This window comes from Physeter macrocephalus, chromosome 4 (genome assembly GCF_002837175.3).
Source record: "Physeter macrocephalus isolate SW-GA chromosome 4, ASM283717v5, whole genome shotgun sequence".
NCBI classification, from domain to species: Eukaryota; Metazoa; Chordata; class Mammalia; order Artiodactyla; family Physeteridae; genus Physeter; species Physeter macrocephalus.
Genome location: NC_041217.1, coordinates 93,977,290 through 93,993,209, shown reverse-complemented (window position 1 = coordinate 93,993,209; position 15,920 = coordinate 93,977,290). Strand labels below are relative to the sequence as shown.

The window sequence follows — 15,920 nt, the reverse complement described above, 5'->3', positions numbered from 1 at the left end:
ACAGGCTCCGGACGCGCAGGCTCAGCGGCCATGGCTCACGGGCCCAGCCGCTCTGCGGCACGTGGGATCTTCCCGGACCGGGGCACGAACCCTTGTCCCCTGCATCGGCAGGCGGACTCTCAACCACTGCGCCACCAGGGAAGCCCCTAAGGCTCTTTTTATAGCAAGTCTTGTATGCATTCCTACCAGCTGATGGTCAGTTTCAGTAGAGAGATTATTGATGTCCCCAGTGAATTTTGAACCTTGCATATATGGGCCGATGTACAGTTATTTCTAGCTGAGTGCCATGGTGGCTGTCCATCATACTCAGTGTCTCATTTGGACTGACAAGATTGCTGAAGTCAAACCTACTTGAAAATGCTTGGTCATTAGTGTCTTCCGGTCATCTTCAATCTGCCGAAACTTGGCCTTCAGCCCTTTCATTTGGGTTTCCATTTTTAGAACATATTGGAAATCTCTCTGAGTTCTCAAGTTTAAGACTTCAATAGACTGAGACATGTTTTGAACCTGTTAAACAAGAACATTGGCATTATTGCCTGTTTACAGGTATATACAGTCACTACTGAAGTAGCAAAAATGACATTAACATTAAAAACTGGAAGTGCCAAATCCATAATTGCATTTCCACAGGACATACTTTCAGAAGGCTAATTCTTCATGATAAACATTCAAATAATTTAGCAAAAGAAAACTCTACCTAGGCAGGAAATAATAAAATGGACATTCTAGCATTAGAAATGACTAAATATTAATAAGAATTTGATATATCAGAAAAATAAATTTAAAAAATAGAATATTTATTCCAGGGCTTAGTAAGCTTATCATGGCTCAATCTGTTAAATGTTAAGGTAAGTCGCTTCTTTAAGTACTGACTCTGACTTCCTCAAGGTCTGGGATGCTTAGCAATTGTGGATGGTGGTGAAGTGTCCAACAGATCTAGCATGCATTCATTCCAGTACAGTTACTTCAAGCTGCATCTGAAGTGCTCCCAGGGGTGAGGCTGAACTGAGCAAGATGAGTGGTGGTAGCATTGGGACACCTCCTAACTCAGAGACCATACTGTTTAAGAGACTTGGAAAATGGCCACTGCATCAAGTGTTTGGTAGATAGGCAATACACATATGTTAAGGTGATGGCACCATCCCAAGTTCATTGAGCCCCAGGCTATTTAGAAGTGGGAAATAGGTGACCTATAAAGCATGTAGAAATGAGGAAAGAAAGACTACCCTAATTCTAATGGCAGCAGAATCTGGAAAACAAAGTGAAAGCCTCTAATAGGAGGAGAGCTATTAAATGAGTTGAGGAAGAGAATATGACTAAACTAATTTAAAGGATACAGTAGAGCTCTATACTTTAGTACTCACAGTATTGTCTACAGAGCAACAACTTGGCATCACCTGTGAGCCTGTCAGAAATGCAGAATCTTGGGGCCCACCCCAGAGCTACTGAGGCAGACTATTCATTTTATCAAGATGCCCTAAGTGATTCTTATGTTTATACATTTTGAGAAACATTGCTTAACATGGAGGAATATCCATGAGAAAAGTAAGTGAGAAAAACAAATGTAAAGATCTTTATATAATTTGAATCCTTCTATTCTAAATAAAATTCACCTCTCTCCTTCCCTCTCTCTTTCTCTCACTATGTCTCACATGTACACACACACACACATACACACACACTTGAGCACACATATGTAAAAGGAAGGAGTATATAAGCAAAAAACATGGAGAAAGATATGGAAGGATTAGAAGAATACATATTAGGTGGTTAAAATTAGTTTTCTGGTGGGGGGTGGTGAGGTGTGGGTGAGAGGAGAAGTAATAAATATTGTAGAAAGAGGTCCCTGGTAAATATTGTATATGAATTCATTTGCGTAGAATTATATTTTTATATGCATAAATGAATACATGAAAGCATGGGCTCAAAAAATAGGATTTCAGATGAGTTTTACTTCATTTCATATATTTTTATGTGTTATTCTATGTATTTTAAAATAAACAAGTATTATGTAACACATAAAAACGTTATTTTCATTGTAAAACCTTGTGAGTTACAAATAAGGAAGGGATTTGTTCAGAGACAATTTCTGTCGTCAGGTAAGTCACAAAGCTTAGTGGACCAGCTAGCTTTAAAGAGCCCGTTGTCAATATATTCCTCAGTGTTGGAACATTCAGATAAGGCAGTGAATTCTGCTGCCTTGGCTTGCCGCAGTTCCTCCACTTGTTTGTTGTTGTTTTTTTTTTTTTTTTTTTTTTTGGTCAGAGAAGGTCACATTTTTCTGTTTCTTTTTCTGCTGTCTTGATCCATAGTCCTGTCCTTTATAAACCCTGTCTTTTCGGGACATACTACAGTCTAGCTTATATTAAATCTAATTGTGTAATGTGTGTGAATGGGAAGCAGAAATGTGGCTGCCCTTCTGTAAACTCATTGAGGTTAGAATCTGTGTCTTATTCATATCTTTTATTCCCAAGACCTTACACGGAACTAGGCGCAGAATAATTGCTCAATAAATATTTATTGGGTAAAATTATCTTAGGCTTCCAACAGTAGTAATATGTAACAAATATTTTAATATTTTAACAAAAGTATCTTTCTCCTGTCACTGGTTTGGCTATAGTATTACATGACCCTCAAGTATTTCTTAATTTACTATCATTCCTACATTCAGAAAGCTTCATTTAAAAAAAACTTTGATGCAGCACAGAATTACTGAGGCAACATTGAAAGCATGGTAACTGCATCTTGGATGAATGCAATGCTTTCAAAATATTTTCAACTCCATTATGGTTAAGCATGAATAAAGAAAAGCCATTTGTGTTAAAGAAACTATCTACACATTTAAATATGACATTTGTCTATGAAAACACGCATTTCTGGCATGTCCGATATTTTCCTAGGAATTCTGTGTACTTAGGCAGAATCTATACAATTAGAAAATGATAGGCAAGTGGGATATCCTGGATAAAGTTAAAACAGCCTCTCTTATTTTGCCTCTAACCCTATCAATTTAATTTTCAACTTTATTTGTGTTATGCGAAAATGCACTGAGAGAATTTTTGCTGAGACTTGATTGTGACCTTCAAGCAGAATCGTGTATAATTATAAGAGCTACATTTGGGGTGATGGCTAGAGATGGAGCTGTCTAACTGGGGAGGATGGTTCTGGGCTGCCTTTTGCTTTTCCTGCTGGCTGTACCTAGGACTGTTTAGTTTCCCACTGGTTGTGGAGACCCACTGAGAATCAGTTTCCTGGTGATACTTGAGATTGGATCCCCATGATTACACTTGTGGGAAGGAGACTCATTCCTCTTTTAGTCTGCTTATCTCTGATGTCCTGCTATTCAGCTGTCTACACATGCCCCTGGGTAGACGGTCTACATAGTGTGGCAAGTTCATTGTTACTCTTCACTGATGATTTTTTGAACTCTTTATTTACCTTGGCTCTTTGTATAAATAAAACGTCTGAGACCTTTCTGAACTTAAACACAACTTAGATTTTCACTCTCATTTATAATTAGTGTGGAGGCCACTTGAAAAAAAGAAGCCCTACAGTTCAGTATGCTTGGATAACGTTGGGATTAACAAAAATAAACGGATTTCTTTACTGTAGGTCTTCACAGAACCTTTAGTATTAAACCGTGTGACGGAAATCTTCAAGAGTGAAGTATCATGTACCGTGTTTCTTAAAATTATTTTATTGGAGGATGTCATCAGCATCCTATTCCAAAAATCACAGTTTAGGAAATATTGACCTAGACAATGCGGGCCTGTACAGAGATGCTACATAGCTAACAGACAAGCATTTTTTTTTAAGTGAAAAATTTTAGTTTATATACACTAAGACCTGATGTATTGTGAAACCAATTGTAATTTTTCTAATATTCAGTAGTATAAATACTTGTTCAAAATATTTGACAGAGCATCAGTTAAATAAGTGTGGGTACCACCAGTGGCATTTTGAATGACACTGGCATGGTGTTGAGAAAATGCAAAGTTGATCTGGTATGGCTCCACAGTCTGCTAGTTGAGTGACATTGATAAGTTTTTTAGCCTCAAAAAACACGTTTCCTTTTATGTAAACTTAGAAGGGCAACAACCTCTGCTATAAGGTTTGAATGGAGCAGATACAAATACAATAGATGGGAACTATTGTTATTAATATTATTCTCAATAAGAATATTCCCTTATTGTAGACTAAATCAATCCTTTGGTTAGTAATGAAATGGGCTGCTTAACGGTCACGCTCCTATTTGCCATCTGGTACCTTGGATATTTGTAAAACTATAGAGAAGCCAGCAAGGGACTGGGTCAGTCTGCATAAGGAATGCTGCTTTCAGATGTTTTTTCTTTGGGTCAGTGCAGCAAACCAGTGCTACTTACTTCCTTCAGGCCACTCTAAATAGTACACACAATTCATTATTCCTCTGTTTCCATAACACTACCAAATGGTGAATTTGGTTAATCTAACCTGTGGTGACCTTGATTTTGTTAATAAATTTTGTTTTTTGTCATTTAGGTATTGATGCATTTTTTAAAACATCTTTATTGGAGTATAACTGCTTTACATTGTTGTGTTAGTTGCTACTGTATAACAAAGTGAATCAGCTATACATATACATATATCCCCATATCCCTCCCTCTTGCGTCTCCCTCCCACCCTCCCTATCCCACCCCTCTAGGTGGTCACAATGCACCGAGCTGATCTCCCTGTGCTATGCGGCTGCATTTTTAAAGGTGTGATTTTCTAGAATTTCATTAAAACGGTAAACAAATTGCCTGTTGGATGGTATGGTCATATAAACTTCAATGATTGCTTCAATCAATCCCCTTAGTTGTACTTTTCATACCTTATTCATCCTTTACTAATTCCTGGTTTTATCATAGCTCTGGAATACATTTCCCTCTGGACATGAAGAGAATATTATCCACTTCCTGACATTCACAGTTTATTTGAATTTTTCAGCTGATTTTTGAAGAAATGTCCAAGTCTGTGTGTGGGTGTGTGTATGCAATGCTGTACTGAAAATAGTAACAGAAATAAGATTATTGAGTCTAAGAAAATGTTTCTCATCATAGTTGATGTAGAAAGAAGATATTTTTGTGTAGAAAAGAAGGTGGAGTAGAAAGTTAGTAATCTGAGAGGAAATACAACTTAATAGAAAAGCAAAATTGGATTTAAAAGATTAAATCTTTTTACCAACATAATTAATTTCCCTAGTAACCAAACAATATTAAACTATATGTTTGAACTTTTTCATAAAGAAAATCTGTGAAGAGAAGAATAATCATAGTTCATATGTCATGAACAGTTTTAACAGTTGAGAGGCACGTTAGCTGGGGTCATTAACTTGAATGACAGTTACATTTGCTCTTGTTTAGGGGACAGATATTGAAGGAGCAGGGAAGATTGGATCTTTTTTAAAAAGAGACTTAAGAAGAGAGAGCAAATAGGTGATGATGACTCCAAGGGTAAGGGCAGAAAAAACAGACTAATCTCTGTATGAAAATATGAAAAAAAGTCTTCTTCAAATCTTAGGGCATCAATATACTTCCAAGTCATGTACACTGAGGAAAGTTATTTTAATTATATGGCAGTGGAAGAGAGTTACTGTAGCTAGACTTAAAATTGCATAAACTAGGGATGTCTGTATTAACAAATTCAGTGCTTTCATTTTTCTAGCTTCTCTTAATTTTCTTTTAAAGCTTCCTATTCAGTGCTATAATTGTGTAGATGATCATGGAAAGGATATTGCACAGAGTGAATTGTTGAGCATGATATCCTCTAAAAACACCTAATTTATCTTATTATCCCTGAAGATATTTAAAATTCAGATATGTTGTCATCCTTCATTCACTCTGGCCACCCCAGCTGTCCAACTATATTCAGAGGCCAACACAGTGGAAATGTGAATGAGGAAAATTGAAAGAACCATTCATTGTTTTTTTTTCTCCCTAAACTAAACATAAATAACCTTTCATAAGATGACTTTCATCTGTGAAAGAGAATAAATCAAGGGCATTCTGCATTTGATTGTTACGGATCCAGCTTAAGTAAATTGTACGGAGAGGATGCTATTGAATGAAATTGAAGAACTTAATGTTCAAAGGAATGACTTAGAAAATGATGTTAAATACTTGGAATTATTCATTATCTGTCCAGATAGCTTGCATATTGTATGCCATTATTTTAACTTCCCTGCAAGATCGTTAATGAGATGGAAAAGTATGAGCTCAAAGAGCCTAGTGTGATCCTGAAAGTTGAGGCTAAATTTCTGTCATTGGAATAAGACTTCATACTATTTTTTTCTTAAGGAGAGATAGACTAGATATTAAGAAATATGACAGAAATCCAGTCTTTAAGGCAAGATTGGGAAGAGTAAAAGTCATATAAATAGAACGACAGAGCAGGAATCTTGAGGTACTACTTTCAAGGAAGGGGAAAGCATTTATTTGAGAAGGGGGACAAAAATTGGAAGAACCCTCCTCACCATTACCTGCCTTCCCATAATTTCCTTTTCAAAGAATGGTAGATTTCAATAAAAATATTCACAGAGGACAAAGGACACCTACCTTTTCCAGCAGCTGGCGAAGCTGCCTGCTTTTGGCATCCCGGGAGCACAGGTTTTGTTCTGGAGCAACCACTGTGCAAATGCATCGTCCATCAGGATCCTGTGCTGAGCTGTATACCTGCCACCCTTCTTTGGGACTAATCTGAGTCTGAGGAAATCAATAGCACAAAACACAGAAAACACAGACAAAGAAAGAAAGAGTGTGGGTTTGTATAATTGTAAGCAAAGCATGTTTATTTTGATATTTAAAGTTTGTGATTTTATTCTCTAAAGTTAAAAAGAAAGAGATTAAATAATTCACATAGGCAGCACAGCTTCATTCAGTTATACCTTCCTTTTCAGTGCTCAGAAGGAGAATCTTTCTTTTTCTTTTGATTCCATATTATTAACTATTTATTTATCCTATACCACTTCCTAATGCTTTCTGTCATATTTGGACAACTTAATGCAACTTTAGAAGTATCTACTAAATATTCAATACTTAGTCACATATCACCAATCTTTCTACATAGGGTCTATTAGCTTGTCTTCCTCAACAGTAAATGGTAATTAGTAGTATGTATTTTTCTGATTGTTATTCATGTGTGATATTCTGAAGCAAAGTCCTCTCCCAGAGAGCTTCCCATGTATTGAAGGGTCAATTATTAATAAAGCTGGAAAGGTATCACATGAGAATGTAGGGTAAAAATAATTAGACCAGCATTGTTTTGCAAAGGATATAGAGTCTCAGAAGAGTTAAAGATAGTATTTTGGCATAGGCCGCCGAACTGATCTTCCCAGATTACTTTTGTGCACTTGTCACCCAAACTCCCTAGAACCCTATCTTAAAGTGACATTCCTGTTCTACTGCAGTCTGCCTCCTGTTTATGTTTCTAGTTTTTCTGTATCTTCCTATAAGAAACTTCTTTCCAACCAAATTGGTCTTTTTGTGTCCTGAAAGCGTGCAACCTTGATTTACATCTTTGTATGTTAACTCATTTTGTTCTCCTACTTGGAATACCTCTCTTACAAACCTTCAATTTACTCAGTCCTCATGGTTTCAACCTCTTCTGAAGGATTGTCTGTGTTATTCTTTAGGCACTTACTGTGTATTTTCTAGTATTGTTATCTGTCTTTCATATGTCTTTTTCAATAATTAGGCTATATCCAGCTACAGGATATATTGGCTACTTCCTATCTGCTATATCAAGTACATTCTGTCAAGTACAAAAATAAGTAAATCATTTTTTGTCTAGTTATTTTTCAGAAGAACTCTGCTTTGAGCATACATTCTCCACTATGCAATCAGAAGCTGTTGTGGATGTCTTAATGCACAGCCCAGAGAGACATTCATTATTCCAGGTGCTGAGAGTGTCAGTGGCTTGACTCTTAACTGAGTTCTCTTTGGGGTTTGCTGAGGCTGAAGAATGCTGCCTGCTCAAGGTCAGACCCTCTTACATGAGATAGCTCACATCCATTGACTTGCTGATGCAAGGGTACAAAGAAGGATGATAAGAAGCAGGAATAATTATTATTCCCATTTCACAGAAGAGAAAATTAGTTAACTTGCCTAAGAATGCACAGCTTGTATATAGTAGAGCTATGTATGAAGCCAGAGCAGTACTGTCCAATAGAATGAGAGCCACGTGTATAAATGTAAATTTTCTAGTAGGCAGGTTTAAAACAGTAAAAAGAAACAAGTGAAATTACTTTTAATAATATATTTAATTTAACACAGTATATCCAAAATATTATCATTTCAACATGTACTCAATATAAAAATTATTCATGAAATACTTTGCATTGTTTTTTTCTCCTTTTTTGTACACTCTTTGAAATTGAGTGTGCATTTTACACTTATAGCACACCTCAACTTGGACCAGCCACATCCCAAGTGCCCAATAGCCACAGTGGCCTCCTTATTGGACTGTATAGCTATAGAATTTTGCTTTTAATTCCAGTGCTATGGCCATATTAATACGATGCTGAACATCCAGATAATCGTTCTTAAAGGTCAATTATATGGATATTGAAAAACCTACCTGACAGGTGTTACATAGACAAACCATCCAATTTGCATCTGAGTTTCTTTTTCCTGTGGAAATATCAGATAAACCAGTGGGCCTCCTTCTAGCTAAGCTCTGACTAACTTCTACAGCTGGGATCTGAAATTCTTCAGTCTTTGTCCTTCCCTCTATGGCTTCCAGGGAATCAGCAGATAAGGAGATATTTCTTATATTATCAGAAGAAGAGGGAGATGAATTTTGTCTAGAAAAGAAGGTATTTAATGACTCAGTCTGGAGGGGCTGGAACAAGGAAGGATGAAAGAAAGGCTGAGATGGGGCTAGGAACATGGAGGTGAATGGTGCCCAGCAGAGAACTGTTTTGCACAATGCCCAGTGTGCACAATGCCCACAATGACCAGTGGGCTGGTCTGTTTGCCTTTAGACTGGAGTGCTTTGCCTGGTAGGAAGCAGATTCTTAAAAGGACTAAACCAGCCTGACCTCTCTCCACAGAGCTGCCATAGTCTGTGGCATGTTCTGTCTTGTAATTTGCAGCAGAACAGATATAATCTCCTACTTATTCTCTCCCAGGCCCTAGCTCATCACATACCATCAACCAACACACAGATTTTTTCCTTTCAAGGGCTTTAGAGAAAATCACTATAGGGTGCTTATAGGCATTCCAACAACAGTCATGGGGAAGCTATATATTATAAACTCATGAAATTCAAAAAGATGTCATAGTCCTTGTCCTTGGTCTGTAATGAAAAGGAAATGGTGCCAAACCTATCTTTTAGTCTCCTTTTTCAGACAGCTCATAGAAGTGTGTCCTATGCTGCCTTTTATTTCTGAGGTATTGGATTCATTATCATTTCTTTCTTTTGATTCCACTTACTCCTTCTTTCTAGCATTTGTGCCTGACTATGATTGGGACAGAAAGATGTACTTAGTATATTGTTAGAATCAGATAAGATCGTAAAGATAATCTTTTCATACTAAAGAAGAAAAAATGCAAAGAGATCATCTACAGAATGGAGATAGGTACAGCTTAGCAGAGTAGTTTCAATGATATAATTAAAGTTTTAAGCTGAATAACAGTATGGAACGAATATATCTCGACATAGGTCTACAGTTTCAACTAGGCTTTTCCTGACATTGGACACAAATCTCAAATATGTCAGAAAATTAAGGCTTCTCACTAGAATAAATTTAGCTTTTGTATAAAGGAGCAGGGACCACCCAATTATAATATTAAAATATCTTTAACAGCAGTGCAAATACTGATTATTAAACCTGGCATCATTAATATTGATGTTCGCTTGCCAGGTGTTTGGCTAACTAGTAAAGAGCTTATAATGTCAGGGCAAGGTGTCAGTTGCTCTCTGGAATGAGAGAAGCAGAAAAGGTGAATAGGGTTTGATGTTCATTTAGCATTCTTCTGAAGTGTCAGCTTAATAAAAGTAGACTCCGGTTTTGTTTGTACTTTCAATTGTCTTCTTGTAAGAATTATTGAAAAGAGCCATGGCCTTATCTACTACAGAGTTAGTCTGAATGATCTCAACTATAGCAAGTTACCTCTCTGGCAAGAAAAAGGTAACTCAAAAGAGAAAAAAGCTAGTATAAAAGATGAGTGCTTGACAGTTGTGTGGGTTTGATAGAGACTTCTGTGTCAGGTTTAGTGATAAAATAAAGGAAGCTTTATGAGCGTCTCTAGTGTTCTCTTTTATGGCACCCATATTGGCTTTGAAAAGAGGATAAAAATAAAACCAGCTAAGACCTCAGGTGGAAAGAAATATTTAGATGGGTTTTGGATACCAATGAGAAAAGATCTGCTCTCATTTTAACTTAAAAGAGCAGTTACTTAGGTGGCAATAAAACTCATATAATAGTAATAGCAAACATTTATGGTGCTCTAGCCATTAGTTGGCAGTTTACATACATTACTGCCTTTGAATATCACAGTAACTCTATGAACCAGGTGATGTTATTCTGCCCGTTTTATAGGTGAGGAAACAGACTTAGAGACAGTAAGGAACTTGCTCAAGGTCATGTAGGAGTTAATCAGCAGAGCTGAGATTTGCACCTGCACAGTCTGATATCAGAGCTTGAAAGTTTAACCCCCGTACTACACCACCAGTTATCTGAAATTCCCTTTTATATATGGTGAAGATAATTCTGATAGCATTTTCTGAACTACCATGAAGCTGACTACTTGGACCTGGAGGGTGCCTACGGTTTATTGCTATCCAAAGCATTGCTAATCACAGTGATTACTGATGCAGTTCTCTATGAACCTTTTGTGTTAATTAGAAGAACTAAATGAACTATTTAGCAGTTTTTAATATTACAAAACTCATGAAATATTTAGGCATGCTCTAAATAGAATTAAAATGATAATTTTAACAATTGGATTTCAAGTTTGGATTTTTTGCTTACAGTTTAATTACAGAGCTATGCTTTATAAATACAAAGCTACTGTGTGAGAAGTCTCTCAGAACTTCAGGGGCTTTGAACAGGAAAGAAAGATCCTGAAGACTGAGGTAAAAATAAAAATATCTTGCATTTCAGCATGTTTTTCTTTTTATAAAACCCCTTCTCTTGTATTAGTCTCACTTCTTTTGAACCAACGACCCTTAGAAATAGACATTATTTATGAGGAAACTGAAACGCAAAGAACTGAAGCAATGTTTTCCGAAGTCACCCGTTTAGTAAATGTTATATATGGGACTTATACCAATTTTCTCCAGTTTTCAGATCAGAGCTCTTTATGTTCATCCTCTGCAGATAAATTGCAGATAGATGGCCTATGTCCATTCACCAATAGCTGAAAAAACTTCGCTTTAGAGGAGATGCACCCAGCGAGGTGGAGGGCATTATCCAAACAATGTGGAAACAAGTAGCAGTTGGGACTCCAAAGGAATAATTAGCAATAAAGCCTTGGCGAGACACAAGTGGAGGGACAGGCAAAGGGACAGAATTCTGATTCTTTGAAGAGGACAGAATCAACTGGTTGAACATTGCTAGGTCTTATGTTTATGCTGAATGTCTGGGAATTTCATAAAAGTACAGACTGAGGCAAAGAAGAATAAGGGATCAAGCTACTGAAAGGGGTGGACAAGGTAGGGGAAAATAAGGCAGAAAAAAATCCATTTACTAAAACCTATTCAATTTAGAGTAGGAGATACCTGATGATTTAGAGGAGCTACCTGATGAAAAGTCCTTATAAGTTTTCTGTCTGAGGATAGGTTTGGTCGCAGAGAATGAAATGTGGTTTAGCATGCTAATGACTTTAGTTGTGAAGAGAAGAAATGTGAGGACAGGAATAATAGAGGTGTTGACAGACCACACTAAAAGAAGCTGTGTTCTGGAGGATGTGTTAATAAAGATGTCACTGCATAGCAGTTTTCCTCCTATTTCTTATGAGACTAGTTGGAACTGAAATAAGAAATGTATATTTTTCACTCAAGGCAACCTCAAGGCTCTAAGAAAAACAATTGTAAAAACAACGACAAAAACCAGTTAAACACAAAACCGAAGACATCCTCAAATTCAGGTTGGTTGATCACTTCTTCTCATATTCTGGAAAACATAGTGACTCAGAGTTGGGAAGGACTTAGAAGTCATGTCTGGTCCTATGTCTTTCCATTCAGTGACACTTCTATGTATTCTCCTTGTGTTTCCGCTTGAACTCTGCATGATAGGGATTTCCCTGCTTCATAGGCAGCCTCTTCCATCGGTGGAAAGCTAAAGGACTGGCTCTGAACTTCTCTCTTTGTAATGTTCCCCCTTTTGCTCTCCTTCTGCTTTAAGTACTTAAGAATAAATCTACTCTCTTACCTATGCCACAGTTCTACTCTAAAAAGGCAATATCACATTCTCTGTGACTTTCAAGATTTACCATTCTGTTCTCTCATCCATTTCCTTAATTTGTTTAGTTGGTCTTTCACAAAATAGACATTGCCTAAGGATTTGGGGAAGAAAAACAGTGGTACAAAACAGAGAAGTCAGATATCTTCATCAAGGACTGAAAAAAAAAAAAAAAAAAAACAAAACTGGTGAGTTAAGAAACTTAGAGAGTATTGAGAGTTTGTGTCAGAGTATTCTACTCATTTTTGAGAACTTAAAACTGACTAACTCATTGAAGTAGTTATTTATGAGGAGAAGCTGGCTAGACATTTGAAAATGTAGCAAAACAAATCACCGATGCCCACAGGTCCCTTGGAGGCCTCTTCCCACCACAGCGGCGGGGCGGGGCTGATTGAGAGCAGCTGGTGTCTGCTAAATGTCCTCTGCTTATTTAATTATTCTTTTCCAGGTTCTTCCTGGTGTGGAATCCACAGTGTGAGTGATCGCTCAGAAGCTCAGCCTCAGGGGGAAGTTACTCTGCATCAGAGAGACATGCCAGAGGGAACCTGAGCTTTCTCAGAGCCCAGGCTTTGTCTCTGCAGACATCAGCTCCTCCGAAGGCAGATGGGCCATTGTAGATTAGGAGGGGAAGGAAAGAAAGAAAGAAAACAGGGCCAAAGAGGAGGATAAAGGGATGTTTCAAGATTCTAAGAGAAGCCAGAGGGAGCTTATTCCCCTAATAAGGAGCTGTGTTTAACTACTTACTGACAAAAATATCCTGGAAATTTAAAAACCTGTTTCAGCTTTTGAGACAATCAAACGTGCACTGCCTATTTCAGAGGTACCTGCCATAAACAGATTTAATTGCCTTTAATGATTAAAACCCTGTATTTCTTATTTTTGTTTTTTCAAGGTCATTTGAAACTACCATTTTAAAGAAAGACCACATTCGTATTTGTGTAAATCTGTACTTTTTGCTATCTGCACATCCCACAAGCACTCATAAAACAAATTTTAAGACCTACATTGTTTATTTCATCATTCATTCATTTTTTGTGGGAGTGTATACAGACTTGCAAGCACAGACTTGCAAGCTTATACCATTCGTACTGTCTAAAGTGAGAATGTAGAGTGAGAGAGTTGAGAAGGGCTGGACATCATAGCTCTACTTACTGGGAAGGGAACTGTCAACCCTTCCATCTAAGGAAAGTAGAGTCCAGGGTCATAGGAAACCACCTGAGATGGACAGAGAGAACCTAGTGTGGCACCAGGGACCAGGAGGGGCAAGGAGAGCAAAGGTGGGTGAGACGACTTCCCTGGTCAGGACTGCAGTCAGGTGATTTGCTTCTACCCTTGATTCTGTCATTAACCAGCTGGGGGAAATCTCTTTAGTCACTTAAACATTTGGGGTCAGTCTTCCCACTTGCAGAATGAGGAGGTTGGATTAGATCAGTCATATTTCCAGCTAAGCTCCTGAGAGTTCTGAGGTTTCTGTGGAGGCATTTTGACCAGGGAAAGGGGTTGATTATGTGGGGAGGGAACAGATGATAGAGGCACAGTAAATGCCTCCCCCCCATAATTTATTATTTGACCCATGACCTGTTTTATATATTGGATTTCCACCTCAAGATTCATTCAACAAATATTTATTCTGAATGTATTACATAAGATTTAATTCTAAAAAAAAAAGCACTGCTGCCAAAAAATAGTGTAAAAATAACTGGCCTGGATAGTTTCTAAGATCCTTTCCAGCATTAACATTTAATGACCTTAATCTAGGAAATAGATTCATTCATTTCTCACCATGGGAATCCTAAGATATGAGCAATTATCTTGAATAGTTAAGGTGGGGAAATTCTGTAATATTTGACACTTCTGTAAAACATGCACGCACACACACACTCATTCACTCACACTCACACACTTTTGCAACATGATTTCTCCATTCCAGGGAATAACATAGTGTGAACTTTTCTGAACTAGGCAGCCTCTTCCATCGGTGGAAAGCTAAAGGACTGGCTCTGAACTTCTCTCTTTGTAATGTTCCCCCTTTTGCTCTCCTTCTGCTTTAAGTACTTAAGAATAAATCTACTCTCTTACCTATGCCACAGTTCTACTCTAAAAAGGCAATATCACATTCTCTGTGACTTTCAAGATTTACCATTCTGTTCTCTCATCCATTTCCTTAATTTGTTTAGTTGGTCTTTCACAAAATAGACATTGCCTAAGGATTTGGGGAAGAAAAACAGTGGTACAAAACAGAGAAGTCAGATATCTTCATCAAGGACTAAAAAAAAAAAAAAAAAAAAAAAAAAACAAAATTGGTGAGTTAAGAAACTTAGAGAGTATTGAGAGTATGTGCCAGAGTATTCTACGCAATTTTGAGAACTCAAAACTTCTGCAGACATCAGCTCCTCCGAAGGCAGATGGGCCATTGTAGATTAGGAGGGGAAGGAAAGAAAGAAAGAAAACAGGGCCAAAGAGGAGGATAAAGGGATGTTTCAAGATTCTAAGAGAAGCCAGAGGGAGCTTATTCCCCTAATAAGGAGCTGTGTTTAACTACTTACTGACAAAAATATCCTGGAAATTTAAAAACCTGTTTCAGCTTTTGAGACAATCAAACGTGCACTGCCTATTTCAGAGGTACCTGCCATAAACAGATTTAATTGCCTTTAATGATTAAAACCCTGTATTTCTTATTTTTGTTTTTTCAAGGTCATTTGAAACTACCATTTTAAAGAAAGACCACATTCGTATTTGTGTAAATCTGTACTTTTTGCTATCTGCACATCCCACAAGCACTCATAAAACAAATTTTAAGACCTACATTGTTTATTTCATCATTCATTCATTTTTTGTGGGAGTGTATACAGACTTGCAAGCACAGACTTGCAAGCTTATACCATTCGTACTGTCTAAAGTGAGAATGTAGAGTGAGAGAGTTGAGAAGGGCTGGACATCATAGCTCTACTTACTGGGAAGGGAACTGTCAACCCTTCCATCTAAGGAAAGTAGAGTCCAGGGTCATAGGAAACCACCTGAGATGGACAGAGAGAACCTAGTGTGGCACCAGGGACCAGGAGGGGCAAGGAGAGCAAAGGTGGGTGAGACGACTTCCCTGGTCAGGACTGCAGTCAGGTGATTTGCTTCTACCCTTGATTCTGTCATTAACCAGCTGGGGGAAATCTCTTTAGTCACTTAAACATTTGGGGTCAGTCTTCCCACTTGCAGAATGAGGAGGTTGGATTAGATCAGTCATAATTCCAGCTAAGCTCCTGAGAGTTCTGAGGTTTCTGTGGAGGCATTTTGACCAGGGAAAGGGGTTGATTATGTGGGGAGGGAACAGATGATAGAGGCACAGTAAATGCCTCCCCCCCATAATTTATTATTTGACCCATGACCTGTTTTATATATTGGATTTCCACCTCAAGATTCATTCAACAAATATTTATTCTGAATGTATTACATAAGATTTAATTCTAAAAAAAAAAGCACTGCTGCCAAAAAATAGTGTAAAAAT

The 15,920-nt window shown here is 37.6% G+C and overlaps 1 protein-coding gene across 2 annotated transcripts in view; it reads right to left on the bottom strand.

Annotated features, from left to right (window-relative positions):
- OLFM3 (olfactomedin 3) overlaps window positions 1-15,920 on the bottom strand; it is a 50,081-nt gene that overhangs the window by 32,075 nt on the left and 2,086 nt on the right. The window contains exons 3-5 of one of the 2 annotated variants that reach the window (XM_055083953.1): window positions 15,512-15,513; window positions 6,573-6,713; window positions 352-507 (exon numbers count right to left, since the gene is read on the bottom strand). In XM_055083953.1, coding sequence (XP_054939928.1) covers window positions 352-507; window positions 6,573-6,713; window positions 15,512-15,513 — 299 coding nt within the window. Of the gene's footprint in view, window positions 1-351; window positions 508-6,572; window positions 6,720-15,511; window positions 15,514-15,920 lie in introns of both variants that reach the window. The other variant, XM_007110248.1, reaches the window with a different exon arrangement.